We start from the raw sequence: 20,541 nt of genomic DNA on the forward strand, positions 1-20,541 counted from the left end.
ATAAACTAATGTTTACACTAAACGTTTTCTACCCTGTCTACTAAATAGACTATCCAGGGATGTATAAATCGCTTGAGGTGACTTCATCAGTGAAAACTTAGTGCCTATCAGAAATCCGATCATTTTAAGAAATATTATTCATTTTACTCATATAAAAACTTTAAAACAACTTATTCAAAGATATAGAAAATACTTTTGGTAATTTTATGCCCTTATTGCTGGATATGTGAACTTTCAATGAGATTTCGATGAATATAAAAACAGGCGTTCTCTCTTAATGGTGGGGGTAGCCCTGCGCTTGTAGCGTGCACTTTCTGGTCGCCATCTTGACGTCTGGCTGACAGAAGGTGTTGGTTGTAGGTGAGTTATCTGCATTTTGCGCGGAGTTATGACGCTTTACAACCGTTATTATGTCTTCGTCACGCAGGAGAAGGCCTTTGTGATCAAAACTGAGGAAAGGTTTGGCCGGATGCCTTTGCATTTGGCTCGAAATCTGAGCTTTCTTTGAGCCTACGAATGGGCGTTTGCAAGAAAATCACCCTTTGTTCGATGTTGCATGCAAATTTTAGCTTGTGTATCCACTGTAAATTTGGGCAAAGTTTTCAGTGGCTTTGTAAACCTCCACTATGCATTCCTTTGACCAGAACTCCGGGAGTATCTTTTGAAAGTTGTATGATCATGGTTTTGAACGTGGTTTTGTAATGGAATTCAAGGCATATCGCTTTTTTTAAATCTAGTTGAATCGCTTTTGACACCCTCGCCCCAAGCAGTGTGTACCAAAGCAGGGGTTGGTCAGGCACGCTGGAATGAGATGTTTGAACAATTTGCCGCCCTTGAAGCATTGACCTATTTTACCACCACTTCCCTGCGGCTAGGTCTAGTCAAATTTTTCCTATTGCCAAATTTTTGCATTCAGATTATACCTACCATTACCAAACAGTTGCTGGAAAAGAGATGAACTTGTCACTGTAAAACATCTTGCACACGTATCTGTTCTTCATTCTTTCATAATGACCAAAATCAAACAACTTGCAAGAGTGGTAGTTTTGCAAGTTTGTCTACAGTGAGATGTGCTCATCTGGTATTATTTAGACTTTGAGCATGGTCGGTTGCAGACTGGCTACATGCAGGCCGGATATACAAAATTATCCCATATTTATGTTGAATTAGTGAAACAATCCTTTTATCTTTACCCTGCCTGGTCCAAATAATTCCCCAATCCAGTCTGTCATGATCAAGAGTGTGGCCACGAGTTCCAATTAGTTCCGGGACTGGTACAGTAGTTTCTAAGTACATGGCCGTGGGCTGCCTTCGAGAAGTCGCCACTATACGAGGGGTGTTCAAAAAGTTCTCGGCCTCACCTAGAAAATAAAATAAAACTCCTATTCTTTGGTATAGCTGTATACTATGACGTCTTACATCACTGCACACAAAAATTCAAATTTTTGTATTCATTAATGAGCACGTGACGCCCCGTGAAAATGGGGTGGGTGAGGGCAAATCACAAAATGGCCGCAAAAGAAGCGTGTGCTGTGATCAAGTGTATCGATAAAAAGGATGTCTCCTAAGGACATCCATGAAGACATGGTCAAGACACTTGGTGATGACTCCCCTTCTTATTTAGATATAAAGAATGGGGTTACTAGCTACAAGCGCGGCAAGGAGAGCACAAAAGATGAACATAGGTCAGGATGCCACAAATCAGCACCACGGACAATCCAGTTGAGGCCATCCATCACATGGTAGCGAATGACAGATGTGAGACTGTCCAACATGTAGCAGGTTCTTTGGCCTGTGTTATGACTCAGTTCACAATGTTTTGTCGAACATCCGTGGGGATGAGACAAACTGTCTGCATGGTGGGTGCCTCGAATGTTTTTTGAACATCAGAACTTAAACAGGCTTGACATTTCAAGGAACGAATTCAGTCCAATTCATGCCGTTTTCTCAAAACATTTGTCACCCAAGATGAGCTAGGTTCACCACTTTCACCCCGAATCAAAACAACAGAGCAAACAATGGATGAAGAATTTTTTCCGGCCCCCAAAGAAGTTTTAGCGAGTTTCGTCCGTTGACAGGGGTTTTGCCTCTGTTTTCTGGGACAGTAAGGAAGTAATCATGATTGACTACATGCGAAGGGGTTAAAGCATCAATGGGGAGTACTATAAAACAGAATTACGACATTTGAGGGCAACGATCAAAGAGAAAAGGAGAGGAAAGCTCCGAGCTGGCGTGATGAAAATGCACCTGTCCACACAACACAGGGGTCAGCGACAGCAGCAAACGAATTTGGGTTTGCAGTCTAACCCCACCCTTCCAATTCACCTGACCTAGCACCCTCGGACTTCTACCTGTTTCCTAAACTCAAGTTCCACTTACGTGGTCAACGTTTTGATGGTAATGATGACGTCATCTATGCGGTATAAGCCTATCTGGGGGGTCCAGATGCAACCTTCTTCCACAAGGGGAAAATAAAGCTGGAACATCACTGGACCAAGTGCATTGCAGTTAGAGAGGACTATATTATAAAATAGTTTAAGAAAAATTTTACTGCCCTGGCGTTTTCTAGGTGAGGCCGAGAACTTTTTGAACACCCCTCGTACATGCCAACACTGAAGACATCCCTCACTCAGTGATGACACTAGAGCCATATGGTTCCTATGTGGAACTTCATTCATCCCGGCCTTGTACTAGTTTTGAAGATTTACTGGGTAATACACTGTATTATAGTTGTTATGCTTCATATATGTGCTGTAACGGTAGTTCTGTCAAGCAAATGTCAGAACTACCAAGTTTCAAGTAGGATTACTGTAGGAATCATGTGGATCCACTGTTGTCAGTGAATGATGTCTTTTAGTAATTAGTGTATGTATGCATGTTCTTACAGAGTGACTAGGTGTTTTCTCAAACTGGTGGACTGGGCTTCTCAACTCAACAGCCTTTGCGACATCCTGTCAATTCCTGACTAGCTACTTATGTCCATTTAAATGACTGGCCACCTTTCGTTTCTAGTGGACATTGCTGTCATAATTTGACTGGTTGCTTTATTGGTGTTTGATATTAAACATGACATGGGGTGCTTCTTTCATCAATCCAACCTTCATTTATGGGAATAAAAAAAGCATTCAAAGGAGTTTGACTGTCCTAAATCTCCCCTTTGCTTCCACATAACAAAAGCAAATTTATGGACTCTTTTAACATGAACTGCTACTTTCAGTTGTCTGGGATGGTTCTTTGTTGATCTGGGGACTCAGACCTAATAAATTACTAATGGAGGAATTTTCAATGGTGATGGTGTCATAACTTCAAACATCCACCCCATATGTAATTGTATTCCCCCCATCCTGGTAAAGATGGCTTTACCACAGTTAGCTTCCTTTTTCTCTGATGTGCTGATTGTAATGTCTACTCTGTATGGGCGTTAATAATTTATGAGCCTGAAATACAGCCTCTGTATTGAACTCATGAATGCAATTCAAAAGACTCCATGCCAATTCGATCAACCAACTTTCAGAGCAGGAAAAGTTTTCATCTTCTTTGTATAAGTCACAATGTGCCTCCTGTAAAAAGGGCCTGCCAGCATTTGAAGCCTTTAGACCTAATTTCTTCCTATGTGCTGAATGTCACTGAAGATCATGTTTGTCCAATAGTACTGTAGGTCAACACATTACCTGGATGTCACTATGGCAACAGATGGCATGGTATGATATTACTAGTGACTTGCAGGTTATGTATATATATAGCCTGGAAGCTTCTTCATGTGATGAGCATTCCCATCTTCTGATGGTAAGGCATTATCCTACATACATCTGCTGTAGAGCTGCTTTTGATGAATTCGTCCCTGAGCAGCCTGTCCTAGTTACTATATCTACAGTACTTAATTATTGTTGACATGTAACACATGTAATGTTTATTGATGTTACTCTTTTCAGGTGCAGTTGGTAAATGTTATGGAAGATTGCATAGATGGAACAATGGCAGTAAAAACTTGGGTACTCTGGAACTGCATATAGACTTCTGTACATTATCATGTATGTGTTGGTAAAGATTATAAGCACACAGCTTGTTGTCCTACCGGTAGTTCATATCACAACTGTTCCTGAGAGCTGAGAGCTGCCAGATGAGACTCATCATGAGAGAGATCAACTTCATCAGCAAGGAAGACCAGTTCCATACTTCTGCTTTTTTAACCAGCGATTGCCGTTGAATTTTATTGTAGTAATAAGTGTTAACCTTTCATTTGCTTCACGAGAAAAAAATGTCATCGTTCAGAGTCGAGCTTCAAGTACAACAGTTCCTGAGCCTGCTGGAAGCACCGATCATTCCTAGAAATGCTTTAAGTAGCCGCAGAGGAGTTCCAGGACAATGTATATTTCATTGTATGGCTGTAACTTACACAATAGAAAATTGAATTATAAAGCTGGATCTGAACCACCAAAGCAGGCACGTGTTAAAGGGCTTTGAGGTTTTCGACCATGGAAATGTTGCTTGGATCTTGAACAGTGTTTGGGTTACCTTTTAGAAAGAAGGTAAATGATTCATGTACATCTGGAAGATTAGTCTGCAGGACCCAAGTCTGTATTGCGTGGAGACAGATGATTGAGAAGGCAGCCATGTTGTGCTTCTGGAAACATGTGACTTACATAAATGTGTATTTATGTGTAACTGCCTCATACAGTCACAGCTTGATTGTCTCTTGGTTGAATCCTGTGTTCTTCCTGAGGAATCTCAAGTCATTTGCAATATTAGAAATGACAGAGAAAAATAGAGCTGTACAGCATGGCTGGATAGCATGAAGGAGTCGTCATGCTCATGGAACTTAAATCTATGCTGATAATGAAGACATCTTAGTTGTTAAAGAGGGTGTTGAATAGGGTAGTCCTTCATTTCCTGTACCATTGACCGTAGCAACGTTTTACATCATAGTCGGACTAACATGATTTCTGAATTTTGCAAGGAGATCTCTTTTCCATCAACGTAGATTTAAAAAGTCATGACAAGTAAGAGGACTGGAAACCAGGGAGAGGATGTTTGCATTGACACATGGCTTTCACATAAGGTCTGTTGCAGTTGTGATCAGGGTGACCTGAGATGGATGAGCTGAAAAATACAGCAAAACTTATACATAAAATTGTATTTAATACAGGAGGCATAAGATCGATTGTATGGAATTGTGTGAGCAGAAAAGTCCACATGCATACTGGTTTCAAGTTAAGTCTTTCTCTACCTGCAGAAATGGAAAAAGGACCAATGTTCTCATGTCATTGAAAGTGATGATTTCCTTCATGCACTGCACCTGCTCCTGTACATGTGTGTGTGTTTAGCCTTAGGTAAGCTTGCCAAATCGTTTTCCAGTCCTGGACATTGTATTTCAGCTTTCAGCCCTCATGATCCTTCTAAAACTGTAAATTGTTACCGAGTGCAGCTTTCTGGGTAAAAACAGAGACATTTTGTTTGTCATCTTCGAGTAGTTTTGTTTAGCACCTGTAGATAAAGATTTTTGTGGGGAATTATTTCTGCCAAGGGAACATGACACTTTTTCCTAACTGGTATTGCCTTTGCTGCTTGACTGGATATATAACCTGTATTGGTGGTTCAGATCCATTAAAACTTGAATATGCTTCTACATAATTGCCTGGTTCAAATTGTACCCTTCCCTTATCGTAGATGTTTAGATGTTATACTGCCCCATCGAGTCTTCCTTCCAGATATTCTTCTTCCAACACCTTCATGTCTGGTTTTTCAGATGTACTGCACAAACAAGCCTGTTTCCAGTGTTGGGAGTATTGCAGCCTACAAGACGACCAGTGACTGTGTTACCCGGTTACCTATTGCCTTTTATAGCAGTTGCAGCCTGATATACATGTAATTCTTCTATCGCATTTCACTCAGTTTGCCTCATGAAGATGCAGGTCACCAGCTTGGTTTGTTGAGCAGTAACTTGCTTTCTGTGCTGAATGGTAAGTACAATACACTTCTCCCTGCTGGGGTTGCATTAATATTCATGCACCAAGTTTATAAACCAGCAGGGAGAGGTTAAGGTTATATACGCATCCACAACGGAAATGGGACCATATTCACATAGTTTCGATGCCTCCTGCTTATTGCCTACTCACTGTTTCCCCCCCAGGTGAAAGATCAAGGCTTGCATCATGGCTGTGGTAATCCGCCTTCAGGGTCTCCCATGGTCGGCCTCCGCCATGGACATTCGCTCCTTCTTCTCCGGCCTCACAATTCCCGATGGTGGGGTGCATATAGTGGGTGGGGATGCAGGAGATGCCTTCATTATCTTTGCCTCCGACGAAGACGCCCGCCAGGCGATGGCTCGCACGGGAAACACGATCCACGGCTCGCCTATCACCCTGTACCTGAGCTCCCGCAAGGAGATGCAGGATCGCATCAACATGAGCAGAAGCACAACTTTTGACTCTCCTACACCAGTAGCTACCAGCAATGTGGAGAAAACTCAGTCGCCTAGTTTTGGGTCCAGAAATGTGGCCCCGAATGGCTCATCTTATGTCCCTCCTGCAGTGCAAGAAAGTGGGTACAGCAGTATGTCCTCCTCAAGCTATAATTCCTCTCCATTCAGTGCAGCGCAGACATGCATTCAACTGTTCGGCCTCAACACCAATGTCACAGTGTCAGAAATCCACTCCCTCTTCTCTGGGTTGGAGATAGCCAGTGATGGCATTGTCATTGAGATGGATCCTTTTGGTAACAAGACAGGCAAAGCCTTTGTCAAATTCAAGTCTGTCCGTGACTGTTCTGCTGCGGTGCGTACATACAAGGAGTATCTGGCTGCTCGTCACATCGAAGTTCTGTCTAGCACCGAGAATCAGTGGCAGATAGCTTATGACTTTGCTAAAGCTGTTCAGGCACCGGCAGTCACCAGCTATGCTAACACCAACACTGGGGAGTGATGCAGCGAATGCAGCCTCAGCCTCGACAGACCCAGCCTACAAACCCCCAACACTCCCGTTCCCCCGTTTATGCCAAGATCGGGAGCCCAACAAAGCAGGGCCCAAGGTGCCCAACGCCCTCGCTCTCGTTCCCCTATTGAACGCACTGACTCCATGTGTATTAGCCTCAAGGGGCTCCCATACACCGCAAAGGATAAGGATGTCCGAGATTTCTCCAAAGGCCTGGGCATCAGGAAGGTTTGGATTGATTTTGAAGATGGTAAGGCCATTGGCAGTGGGTTTGTTGAGTTCAAATCCTACGGTGATCAGAAGGCAGCCCTGCGGCTACATAAGAAATACATGGGAAGCAGATACATTGAGGTCACCAGCGCACCATCTTCTGACATGCAGAAACATATCCAGAAGTTCCGTGAGACCAGGAAGGCTCAAAATGAGAAGAAGAAAGCTGAAGCTGCGAAAAAAGCTGCTGCAGAAGCAGAGGTCAGGAAGGCTGACGATGCAAGAAAGGCAGAAGAAAGCAAGCGGGCTGAAGAAACCAGAAGGGCTGAGTCTCGAAGAGCAGAAGAGGCCAGAAAGGCAGCAGATGCTGAAGCCAAAGCTAAAAAAGAAGCAGAAGCCAAGAAAGCTTCTGAGGCTAAGAAGGCTGCAGCTTCAGCAACAGTGTCTACACCAGCACAGACTCCTGCCGCTGTGAAGCGCCAGGCTTCATCAGAGCCTACCTCTGAGCCCTCGCCAGCAAAGAAACCAGCACTTGAGCCAACTCCTTCACCTTCACATCCTCCCCAGAGTGGAGAGAAGACAAAGCAAGAACAAGCAAAACCTGAAGCAGCTGCTGAAGTCAAAGTTGAGGCAAAAGCTGTTGAGAAAACCCCAGCAAAGGCAGCAGAAGATCAACCAAGTAAAGCAGGGCCAGAGAAGGAGAAAGCAAAACAGGAAGCTGCACAGCCTAATCCCAAATCTGAAGAAAAAGAGAAAGTTTCAAAGAAACCAGACTCCAAGGCCAAGAAGGGTTCCAAGTCACCGGGGAAGGAGGCTAAAAGTACCAAGGAGCTTGATCCCAGGGCAAAGTGTTGCATGCACGTTTGGAACCTTCCTTACAAGGCAAGTAAACGAGAGATTGAGAATTTCTTCACGGGCAGCACCATCGCCGAGAGGGGTATTCACATGGTTTATACCAAGACGGGAGAGTTCTCGGGCGAGGTCTTTGTTGAGTTTGTTGGTATTGCGGACTGTGACAGGGCTTACAAGCTTCGAGCAAAGCGCCTGGGCGGTCGAATGGCCCTTCTCCGCCCCATCACAAGGGAGGAGATGCGGGACCGCATGGCAAGGCCAACCCAGCGTGACATGCGTACCTCAGAGAAGGATAGAGAAAGGCGGCAGCAAGACCGTATGATGGGGCAGGATCAAATGCTCGAGCCCCCTCGCAGGGGGCCACAAGGGCCTCAGATACCAAGCTTGCTGGACCTTCCTTCAAGTGCCCCACTATCCGGAAATGTTGGCATGCCACAGTTCCCACCTCAAATGGGAGTGCAGCAGGGCCCCGGATTGGTCCCAGGGGGTAACATGAATATGCCCAACGTTGGGCCTCCTGCTCCTGCATTCAACACCAATGAGCCCCCGAGTGACATTGTCGGCATTCAAAACCTCCCCCTCACAGCCACTATGGAGGAAATCCTGGACTTCTTCTATGGCTACCCTGTCCTGAAGGACTCTGTCCACATTCACCGTTCTGACCGTGGGGCTCCCACAGGCAATGCATCCGTGGCTTTCCCCACCCCCCAGGATGCCATGATTGCAGTACGGGAGTTGAACGGCCGGCCTATGGGTGTCAAGAAGTTGCGCCTTCTCCTCATCTAGCCCTGGAAACAGGTACCCACCCATGACCATGTTGGTAAGAGACCACCTTGCTTCTTCAATTTGCTTAACCATCTCTCTGTACTTCAGCTGAATGTGCTATGCAATGAGGTAGTCAGTGGCATTGACAACATGGGAGAGGGTTCTTGTCTAGAAAGGTCATGGTGTTAGAGGTTCTGGCAGTTGTCCTTTGTCATACAATAATCTTGATAATTGCCAAGGATAGCAGCAGATGGAGCATTTTTTGAGAAATTAGTTCCCACCGACAAAAGTGCATGCCTGAGGGGTATAGAGTGTCTTACAGAGTCTTCTTGCACCAATGGATCTTTCTTGCAATCTGTGTACGTGTATTTCATCATTCTTAGTCTTTATTTCTCTTTCTATTCAATTTAAGAAACCATGCAGAATCCTGCTACTGTTGCTGAGTGATAGCAATTTATGGAATTCAATTTGAAGTGAAGCTGTGGTGAAAAGAAATTCAACTCGAGGCATTTGAGAAGGCATGTTTGAAAAGTGCATTGGATCAGGACAATCCTAGCATTTGTGAAATATTGTCCAGAATTTTATCTGTTGCTTTTCTCAATACACAATTGCTCAATATCTTTTTGTCCGTGGGCTTCCTGTTTATTTTATTTCTTTGGAATCTCTTGGAGTCCCTCAAGACCTTAAGCTTTTTAAAAATGTAAGTGTTCAACATAGACCCTGTGCATTTTTTTGTTCATGAAATTTCCTGTACAATTTGGTTTGTGTAGTAAATGGCAGGGTATCCAGAAGACGTTGAAAGTTCCCTGAAGATCCAAGGGTTTGCAAATATTACCAGAACAGTTTTTTTACTGCAAAAGAAAAAAAAGACATATGTAGTTTTACAGGGTGCTGCTTTCTAGGCCCTACTTTCATGATCTTTACCAGGTCCCCAAGGTAGCAGTGTAGTTCTTATAATTGCTTTCAGAGCCATGTGACTGCAAGAGGGAAATTTCCTGACACTTTGTCTTTGTATGTGCACTGCATGTTCCAGTGTCCACATTTCTGTCTGTCCAGTGAGGATGGTGATATTTAGACTAGTCATAGATTAAGTCCTGTGCAATGTTGCATTTGATCCTGTCACTTTTCATCCACATCTGTGCTCTGGTCAGAGCAAGGTCTTGATCAAGAATCCTGCAAAGTTGGAAGTCAGATTTGAAGGGCTTGCCTGAGTTGTTGGTTTGTTCAAAGACTGCTTTAATCATGTATGTTGCAAAGGGGTGACTTGATGGTTGGTTTGCTGGTCTCATGCTGCCATACTCTTGGTGCTTGTTGGATTATGACTGGATGATAACTTACAAATATACACTGCAAGCAAACTCATTTTATTCTTTCTTTTCAATCCTACAGATTCTGCAAGATTTGGAAGGGAAGTGCCATCTACCGGGAGGGCCAAGGCTGATGTCAACGTTCAAGCCAACTTTGTAAATGTAAATGATTAGGTACTTAGCTGTAGAATGTATCAAGAGCCCTTTTTTCAAGTAGTCATGTTATTCTACAAGTCATTTTACTACGTAAGCCAAATGGTGCAGTGTTGACAAAACTTCATACCATTATTCTGTGTTCAAACAAGTCATTCCATAAGATTGAAACATTAACATGTATGTATTAATGTTAGGACATCCTGACAGTCTATTGTAAACATTATGATAATAGACTTCGTAGTGGAGGTTTTTGTATTGTATCTACCTGCATTGTAAATCTTCATATAATCATTTACTCTAAAAGCTAAAAGCTGAAACATTACATTTAAGTTCATTTTGTAATCTATAGTCTTCACACAGGACTTGAAATACCCACATGCAGAAAAGAATTTTTGCGGAAACAAATATTAACAACTTGCAATTGGTTAGTATGAGAATACAAGCTCTAAATTTTTCAATTACATTGTATAAATTGCAGAAAACCACAAGTGCATGTATTCCAAGCCCAGTGAGTTGATACATTTGAATACTGATTAGCAACTTGATAACACACTACTTATAAGAGTGATGATCAGTGATCTTTAGTTTCTTTGGCATTTCAGGCAATGTCATAGTCATTAGTTTTTGGAGTTGCAGGTAATTACATTGTTTAACTCAGCAACATAAGGGTCATTGTTAGAGGTGTTTGGTGCCAAGTATTACTAACAATATATAAACAGTTAACAATGTCCAGTATTTGTAGGGAGCATCTCTAATAACATCAAGTAAGATAGGCTGCACCAAGTCAGTTTAATTTTGGACATTTGATGTTTAGCATGAAATTAAAACGCAGGGAACCTATTCAATGGACCACCAAAATAATATAGTATTGAGTTGTAAATGTAACGTACCAATCTCCATTTGACATTGTGTGATTGTAATGAAGGCACAGTGTAGTTTTGTACATTTGTAGAGCTACCAATTGTTAACTTACTGCTACTAAGAGTAGGACTTAGTTTTAGAGGATGACCAGGAAGGATTGGTGGGGGCAGGGATGTTTTGGGAAAGAATTTATACAAACTACCTGAAATAAACATTTTGCACCAACATCCTCAACCATCCTTCCTAGCCTACCTCCTAAACTGAATGTTACAGTTAAAAGACTTTAATGGATTAGATGTACCATCAGGATCTTGACATCATGGCATTTTTATACAGAGCTGGAAGGGGTGTTTTCTGAAAGGGCAGCATGATTTTATTTACTGAGATTTTGTATTAAGGTTAGGTTTGACATGTAGCATATAATTGCTTTGCATGTACCCATAGAAAGGTACCCATTGTACATGCATATATGCTGGTGCGCACAGAGAAAAAGTGTTTTTGCAATTTTTCAACATTTGTAGTGCTTCTGGTTTAGTGTTTCGATGTTCATGTACAACAAGCATTATCATGTGTCAATAAAAAGTAGTTCTCAAAAAAGTTTGTTGGCAATGACTTTGTTGGATTTGCTTATAATTAAGAAGATAGACACTACACAGAAAGGCTGGCTTACTTCAAGAATACTTCAGACACAGGCACTACAACCCAGGCACCCCTTTTCTGTCTGAACAACTCAAAATTGCTGACATGTCAGGGCCACAAACAATTCAGGTCTTTCACATGTTGACGGACGTGCAAAATCCCACATCCGTTAGTGCTCTACAGAACAATTGGCTCCAGACGAACATGTACTTAATATGAGGTCATGTCTTCTCGCCTCTCAAATAGGGAGTATTACATACATATACATGTACATACCAGGGGAGTTGGTCCGCTAAAGGAGTACAGTTTATATGGCACCTAGTGCAAACTATACTCCTTTAGCCGACTAATTCCCCTGACATATTTTTCTATTTGGCCTATCACAACTTATTCAAGCCTGCTTTCTTTGCAACTAATGCGTGGCACAAAATGTTGAAACTACTGACTGGTACCGGTATGCCTAAACCAACTTTCTTTGTACAAAAACGCAAAGGACGACAAATTTATTTGCATTCCGTGTGTGGTCCATTCTTCCTGTATTTCATCATGCTTCTGGCTGAACTCCTTTCACTTTTAACTTTACTGTCAATAAACGTTTAACGTGGGTGGGAAGACGTGTCACACCAGGGATTCCAGGTAGTACAAAAAGAGTAAGGTGTAGTATCGGTCACATGGTTGTCACCGTTATAATCGATCAGCATGAACACTTGACATAACGTGGTAGGAATTTTAGTCACCCCCCGCTTTTTGAAGGCGGTCAATGGCCCTTCAGTAAATGCACTGGAGTCTTCGTGCTAGCTAGTTTGAAACATCCACTAATGGTAGAGACAACTTGAAATCGGCGTAAAGACCTTTGTAAGAACGTCTATTCACACACAAACGTAATTATTGCTTGGTACAGAAATTTAAGGTGACGCATAGTTTTATTCTTATACTCAACAAAAGACACTTTACAAAGGACTAAAACGCGTAATGGCGTCATGTATTTAAAACACGCACAAAAAGTCCAGGACATATTTAGTTGAATCATTTCCTTCCCGTTCCGAGTATATATTGCCATAAGCCGTGTCTAGTTTCAGAAACGTTGATGTCATCGGAATTGTAGACAGCAGCACACAGAAGAAAATGTTGCTGACATGTCGACAGCGAGACAAGGTCACACAACTTACGTTATCCCGGAAGTATCAAATCTTACCAGAAGGCCAAAATACACGTCATATAAAACTCATTAAACATGTTAAAGAAGCACATTCTCTAGCTTCTAACATCTTCCCCGTCCGGCGTCCTTTGAAACATCGCGTTCCACCCAAATCTTGCAAAGTTTTGTACTTCGACTGACAACAGTTACGGGTAATCATTACTGACGCCATGTTTTTCTGAGGACTACCTGTCGTACTTCCGTGTGACGTCACATCCGGCCCAAAGACTAACCTGTTGCTACCATATATGGAAATTGGGGCGGTACTTGATGACACATTTAAAATCTCTACACATCTTGGAAGGCGCACTACGCGCCCACGTACCTGCACGTGATAGAAACTTGCAATTCTGGAGAGGCTAAAAATAAATTTTTGACGTGCCTGTCACATAGAAAAGACGTTCGTGGGCAGATCGGAGTTCAGTCGGAAGAAGAAATTCAGACGAACAAGTCAAAGTCAAGCTTGAACTCAAGACCACCATGCCTGATACCTCGTCCACGCAAAGGTATGATGTAATACTTGCTTCATTAATATTGCCGGGTATACCGGTTGTAATGGTATAATCTTCGTAAAGATATACATAATTTTAATTCTAACCTAAATTCTGATTTAATGATATCAGAACTGTCCATAGATTTTGTCGAAATACTCTTTTTTTCACTATCTCGAGGAAAGAAAATTATTCTCTCTAAACAGGACTTTAAGGAAGGTGTAAATTATACTCACCCAAGGCCTATTCAGTATGTGATTTTTCTCGAACACAAGTACAGAACTGTACCCAGTCGTACTCACTTTTTTTGGTTTATTTTGTTAATACAGAGCTAGACTATATATTTATATATACATGCAATATGTCCTTGTACAGAGGAAAAAGAGGGCTTTGGGAAGGGAGTGAGTTAGTCTATGTCAGGAGACAATTTACTTGTATATTCGAACTTTCTGTCTATTGCCGTGTATCAAGGCAGTGTTGATGTTTTCTAACATACGTAGTACACATAAGTCTTTTTTTTTAATTTTTTTTATTCCAACATGTAATCACCAGACGTGGTGACGACACACTCAGGTTTTTTCAACTTATATTAATGCCGCCACCAACACAGGAGACAAATATATGACAGGACTATACTCATTTACACCTGAGCTGAGTGAGGAAAGTCGTGTAAAGTGCCTTTCCCAAGGGCACAAGATCGGTGGCATGTCAGGACTCGAACCCGGGACTCTAAGTTCCGAGTCGCGCACTCTGCCACTACGCCACACGACCCCACTACCCCACCAGTCTTTTTGTTGTTGAACGGTCAAACTTTTATATTAGGTGGCTCACCCCATTTTGGTGGTTCTTTGATGGAATTAATTAACGGATTTTCCCAGGTCGAATATGGCAACTGACTTTAGAATTCACAAGACGCGAGCGAATATATGGGAAACTCTTTCATAGCTCTTGAAATACTTTTGCTCAGAGAAATTAGTGTGGTCTATTAACACTACGCGACCCCACAACACTTTCTAAGATGTTGGAATTTCCCACGGATCGAGCTATTGCAACACCTTAAAGTCACAAGACGCAAGTACATAATAAACTTCCCCTTTCATTTTCACGTTACCGATGGTCTTGTGACCCGTCACCGGGTGGCAAGGTGGTCTTGTGGTCAGAGTTGTTGACTCAACGAAGGTTCTGGGTTCGAATCCCCATTGTTTGTGTCCTTGCAAAATGCGCCACTTATTAGTATTTCCTCACTCGACTCAGGTGTAAATGAGTACCTAGCTTCGGTTAGGGACATCCTCTCGGATAGGACCTAAAGCCGGAGGTCCCGTGTTTGAGCGCGTTAAAGATCCCAGCACACTTGTCGAAAAGAGCAGTAGGGGTCCTTTCCTCTTGCTCACAGAAGTTAGTGTGACCCTACCTTGTATGAGTGGTTCAAACCTTACAGTCCGGTCTCAGGTTTTTCATCTTAAGGAGGCGATAGTCACCTGTTATGTCAATCCTTTCACAAATGCGGTAACGCTTCATAAGTACATCAGCGTGGGAGGAGGTACCGTGTTTTTCTCGCCTCGAAAACAAAGTTGCATCATCTCGAAGCCTGTCATTAAGCACAAATGTTGACCGTGCTTTTCGGGTGATTGCTTTAGAAAAGCTAGTCTTGTGACCATCATTACCTCATCCCTTGCCGACGTGAACTTCAACACGACACCTCGCAATCACAAGACAAGAAACGTCAAACGACTTTACTCTTGTCACGCGTCAAGTGACTTTTTTTATCCCAGCTGAGGCATGGATTAGGAGCAGAGCTAGCTGTCCAGAGTTGAGTTTTTGAAAACAGATTTTCAATTTCTCATTAGCTGCCTCTTTATGTTTCGCTACCAAAAGTGTATATTTCGCTACCAAAAGTGTATATTTCGTTCGAAATTCCCGACGTTTTGTCGGAAAAAGAAATAATTCATTCACACTAATAGTGTGTTTGTATATGACTAGATTCGCCATCTTCAACCTTTTCGGAATCTTTCATCTCACTGAGCTGAAAATCAGTCGCTTTGTGCCCGAGTCTAAGTAACGGTCACGCAAACGTATGACGAAGCACTCTTCGAAAAGTCGAGAAAGCCCCTGCGCCAGAAGAAGCGTGTACGTAGTGTGGTGTCACGAAGCCGATTTCATTTTTTGTGTATTCTGGACTAACGCCAATGTTCCCAAGTAATATTTTCGTGCTTGGGCTTGTTTGATATTTGCAGTCTTACATCATGTAGGCTTATTGCCATGTTCATTTTCATAAAAACGTTGGAGTTTTAGGTTAGAACGATTATACTACATAGAAGCAAAATTACATCATTGATAAAATACACAGTGTATTTACTTGACTAGTGACAAATTGACGGTGAAAAGGACCCTGTCAACATGGTTGACACGTCTTTTAAACATGATTGACACCTAGCCTTGGCGGAACAAAGCTCACTGCCCGCACATTGGAAAGGAACAGACAGTTGCCTGGGCGATTATTTCGCTCGAAGAAGCTCATTGTTGTCAGCATTTTCTGAATCATTTTGGGAAAACCCTTTATAAGTGGATAAATGATGAACAAATTTTGGGTCGGAAAACCCCCAGCTAACGTAGTGTCTCATTATAATGGAGTTACGTTATGTGTTTTTTCTTATTCTCAATAAATGCGAATATTGTGATCAGTAAATAAGTTATTCTTAACGTCATATACAGTTTGATGTGGTTCAAAAGCAAATTCGAAGTTCGAAAAAATTCGCAAAGCTAAAGAAATAAATCTCAAAAGGCATTACGTGAACTATCTCTTGACTTGAAAGTTTGGTAAACAAACAAAAACCTACTTCAAGAAGAGTGTTGCAAAATTTGCTCTAAAACGGTTAAAAATTATGCATTTACCGGTCATTCAACTTCGTCCCATAAATTATTCTGATCAAGACGGCCCTTTGACACTAATTGTTTTTTGATTGACACCGACGACGTTAACTTGACACTTTAGACTTGTAAGCAGCTCGCTCAGCGTTTTGGACGGGGATTGCGTCACCAGTGGGAGAGTTAACTTTTAATTAGTAAGTAAACTTGTTGAACAAATGGGATCGTTCGGCCCTGATGCAACATGTTTATTTGGGGCTGAACAAACACTCACTAAGCCGTCACCCGATCAACCCTCTGTCATTTTCTCCAGCTAAGATTAACTACGCCCAAACTCTGAGTACTGCTTGTAAAACTGTAGTCGTGCTTTTGAGAAAGCGCTAGTTCTATTAAGAACTCTTGAGTCGTCACAAAGAAGTCGTCCACATGGAGCCCTGCATTTCACCTGAGACAGAGGTCCCGCCAAAGTCAGAAATGTGGGTACAGTTTGTTCAATATTTCTACAGAAAGTTTAGAAACGGCTCTCAAAGGCAGCGTTACTGTGTTGTTAACGTTGTTTTTTGTGGTCGGTGTACCGGTTTATCGGTATGTCTTGCGGTGTGTAGTTGGCAGTAGGGGATTTGGACTGGGCTCAGTTTGTGGGGTTGCGTACGTGTCTAGGCGGCCAAAGTCCATACTGTTAACCTCAGTGAGTCGCAATGGTTAGTTTTGGGGCGAATGACTTGTCCTCTTGAACTACATGCACATACATGGAACCCTTCATTCAGCGGCAAACGTGCTGCTTAAGCAATACACCCTACCGATCGGCTTAGCGCATTTCTAACGATTTTACGTAGCTCGTGGGAGTCAGGTAGAAGTTTTCAAAAATACTGAAGAATGTTACAATTAGTCGACGCAAAGTATCAACAGAAGAACACATCGTGAACATGTGTTTGTACACAGTGGATTGTTTTGACGTTGATTCACTTCAGCTGAGGTCTGCGCACTACCATAGCGGAATGCCCAGTATCTCCTCGTGCGCATGCGTTGACCCGTACAAGCGTGACAACTAGTATTTGCTCAACTAATCCAGAAAAGTGCAAAAGGATTTGAAAACAAAGAACTCGAAAAGCCTGTCTCAAGGTGATGTCGTCTGAAGGCCGCAGATATGTACATAGGGGCGCTGTCAGCATTTCTTACCTGACTAAATCCCCAAGCAGATGTAAGAATCCGGCTCTTAAAGGGGTCCCGCAGCCCAGAAGGGAGTGTTATTTTCCGACAGACACTTGTATTACTAGTATTGTTTTTAAGTGAAAAATGAACATTACTTTACATTATACGATAATATAACCATTATGCACACAATCAATCAATCAATCAATCAATCAATCAATCAATCAATCGTTCCAAATACCGGCCTAAAACAAATTTTCTCAGAAGCATCTGGTAGAAATGGTAAGCAATCAGCTAGACTCGTTTTGGCGACGCCTCAGGAACAGGGCCCTCTTGACCTAATATACACCGTACTGAAATCCGGATTGACTAATTTGCTGCAAAACGTCGTTTTTTTCCACATCGGAAAATGAGTCTTCATGTCAAACTGGGAACAAGATTGATAGTTCTTATGTTACTTAAGTTGGTAGGGTGAAATAGGTAATACATTAATGGTATTAATGCACGTTTCTATATCTTACAGAGGTTTAGACGAGCCAGATGTTGGAATGGTAAATCGAAGACAATATCGTCCGGAATGTGACCCCAGAAAGGATATACTTCGCAAACTGTGGAGTGACGTAAGGAAGGAAAAGAGCGAGACAGGTAAGAACGAGGGAATGCGACCCCGAAACGTCGATGGCAAGTGGTGTAGAAATCAACAATAGCGGGCCAAACGGGTGGTTTATAGGAAACAAAAATAGCCTTCTCAAATTGAGTTCATCACTCGTATACAATCTGCGACAATACCTGAGTTCGTTTATGATCATTTTAACTTCGAATTCTGCCCCACGACAGCATAATGTACACACTACATCTCATTGAGAACTTCTCGTGAAATTAAAGCTACCTTTCACGGCGTCGTGTTTGTTTTGATAGCTTATGTTTAGGAAATTGTTATTTGTGATTTTACAGTGGAAACAAGCTGTATCATAATATCATTCTTCCGTTCACAGGACGGTTTCGTCTGTTGGCGAAGTCCATGCGGACTGTGGTACAGAAGAAGGAGGCTGACAAGTGGAGAAAGGTCCTGCTGCACATGGGACAATTCTCCATGCCGCAGATGTACACAGACTTCCTGAACTTCACTCACAACGTGGTGAGTAAGGATCAGACTTCACTTGTGGACAAGTATCAAGAATGACGAACAAGATGCAGTTTTCTATATTTTGAAAATGACAAATTGTTCTAGTAAAACACAGAGTTTCCTCAATGGTTATGCAAATTAGCGTTAGTTACATCTTTATGCAAATTGCTGTATAAGTTTTATGTATGTGTTTGTGCTTCTTTTTGTAGATCTTAGACAGCCTGGTGGAATTACAGAAGATGTCGAAGTCGTCTTCAGTGCGGAAACTGGCGGTTGTGTCAGATTGTCGTGCCAAACCCACCATCTTGGATCAGAACACCTGGCTGGAGTTCGTCCTGGCGCTGGGCGTGCCCGTGGAGGATGCCGGGAGTTCTGCCGACCTGAGCCGGACGTCCGTCTGTCTGAGCCGTCAGACGTCTGCTGACGACCTCTGCACGGTTCTGCGGCTACTGGACGCTCTAAAGAGTAGGTTTAATAGGCTATTAGACCTGTTATCGTTGCCCCTTTAATAGACAGGGGATGTGGCCTTGTACATTTGTAAACAGTATTCAGATATCAAAGTCACTTCATCCACCATGCGAAAAGCCTTCTCTTTTTCAAATATAAATCTAATCTAAATTCAAATGAGCGTCTGTAAGTGCAATGTACTGTACAGAATCCATTTCCGCGTATATCGGAGTATAATAAATAATAAAGATAGCTGTCAACTGAATGACAGTAAGTCCATTGTCCCTCATAGGCTATGCGTTGCTCTCTGTTAACTATATTTTCCCTACTCTTGTGTCTTATTCAGCTCTGGGGATCGAACCCGTCCGCCACCTCAGTAACTCCACATCTGACGACAGAAGAAGAATGCGGGACTTGGTAAGTAAACCTGTAAAAAAAATGTAAAAAAAGTTAGTTCAGTTACTTTACCAAATTTTTAAAAGTGATTAACACGGCCCAAGACTATTCATCATCATCATCTGACATCCTCCGTAGAGGTGGAGCATACAAAGTTAGTTCGCCAAGACTATTTAGACGCTCAAAGTTGAGAGGTTCGAGGCCCGCTCAGCTCGACTTGTCGTTCGGGTTTGCATTTGTCCTTTCGGTTGGGGACGTAAAGCCTACATTCTTTGCGGACCTACAGAAGTGCACCAGAGAAAACCCTCTATGTAATTATCTATACTAAATTTCTTTTTTCTTATCATTTCCAGTTGGGCCTGTACCTGCAGTACCCTCAGATGGAGCTGGACCTGACAGACGACAGAATCCAGGGTTTGTGGGGGAAGTACACTCCTCAGAGGGAACTCCTGGAGAGACTGGGGCTACAGCAGTGCAAGGAGGACAACTTGAAGTTCATCAGAAGACGGGAACGAGATGGGAAAGAAAACGCTTCGCCTGATTTCTCTCTGTCCTCCACTGAGCTGGGTTATGTGTTGTTATCAGCGCTGTGTCCTCCTGTCAGTTATGAAACACAAGTTTAACCCTTTGAGTGTTTGTATTGTCAAAAATGTATCACATTTGTAACCACGCTTCAAGGACGTTGAGACATATACACCTATGTTTTTTAACCTCTACGTAACCTTGAAAACGTACGTATACAAGGTACAATCTTCGGCCTAAGCCGCTTAAGGGAGGATAGTCAAGGGTCCTGTTTAAATGCATCGTTATGCAGGTTTCAACAATATGTTATAATAATGCATGCAAGTTCAGAAATCATAAAGATTTAAAAGTGCTAATCGCCGACAATAACATTTCATATTCCATATAGCAACATATTTCTCCTGTAGTGGTTCATCCCAATGTATTTTAACAGTATTTCGTCTCAATTGATTACCGTCAACTATGGTAATGTTGTTAAGATTGAAATATTATAAGTATACGTGACGCCGCAGGCTAACAGATTTGTTCTTTGTCTATAGATCCTCCCTATTTTGTAATAAACATGCAATGTTAACCACGTTTCATGGCCGGCCTTCATTCCACCATACGATTCAAGGGTGTTTAC

The 20,541-nt window shown here is 42.3% G+C and overlaps 2 protein-coding genes across 3 annotated transcripts; both read left to right on the top strand.

Moving 5' to 3' along the window:
* Positions 1 to 271: 271 nt before the first annotated feature.
* On the top strand, positions 272 to 11,677 carry LOC109481990 (RNA-binding protein 12B-A-like). The gene is given in 5 exon segments (XM_019784615.1): positions 272 to 360; positions 6,131 to 6,911; positions 6,914 to 6,988; positions 6,990 to 8,811; positions 10,146 to 11,677. Coding segments are annotated over 3 exon segments (2,622 nt in total). The 5' UTR covers positions 272 to 360; positions 6,131 to 6,152; the 3' UTR covers positions 8,778 to 8,811; positions 10,146 to 11,677.
* Positions 11,678 to 13,243: 1,566 nt separating this feature from the next.
* Positions 13,244 to 20,493, top strand: LOC109482032. Of its 2 annotated transcripts, none has more exons than XM_019784684.1 (6): positions 13,244 to 13,423; positions 17,949 to 18,070; positions 18,421 to 18,563; positions 18,761 to 19,016; positions 19,345 to 19,415; positions 19,748 to 20,493. In XM_019784684.1, the coding sequence occupies exons 1-6, from the start codon at positions 13,398 to 13,400 to the stop codon at positions 20,015 to 20,017; spliced, it is 888 nt and encodes a 295-aa protein (XP_019640243.1). In that variant the 5' UTR covers positions 13,244 to 13,397; the 3' UTR covers positions 20,018 to 20,493. The 2 variants fall into 2 exon arrangements, with proteins under 2 accessions (XP_019640243.1, XP_019640242.1); XM_019784683.1 differs by lacking the exon at positions 13,244 to 13,423 and adding an exon at positions 16,621 to 16,749.
* Positions 20,494 to 20,541: the final 48 nt, after the last annotated feature.

The sequence above is a fragment of the Branchiostoma belcheri genome, unplaced genomic scaffold (assembly GCF_001625305.1).
Source record: "Branchiostoma belcheri isolate BF01 breed outbred unplaced genomic scaffold, Haploidv18h27 scaffold59, whole genome shotgun sequence".
NCBI lineage: Eukaryota > Metazoa > Chordata > Leptocardii > Amphioxiformes > Branchiostomatidae > Branchiostoma > Branchiostoma belcheri.

Excerpts from the sequence above, each read along its gene's own strand:
- LOC109482032 (XM_019784683.1), top strand. The coding sequence starts at position 16,700 with ATGGAGCCCTGCATTTCACCTGAGACAGAGGTCCCGCCAAAGTCAGAA. Across the intron at positions 16,750-17,948 it reads GTCCCGCCAAAGTCAGAAAT|AGGTTTAGACGAGCCAGATG; the intron begins GTGGGTACAGTT and ends TATATCTTACAG. Across the intron at positions 18,071-18,420 it reads GAAGGAAAAGAGCGAGACAG|GACGGTTTCGTCTGTTGGCG; the intron begins GTAAGAACGAGG and ends TTCCGTTCACAG.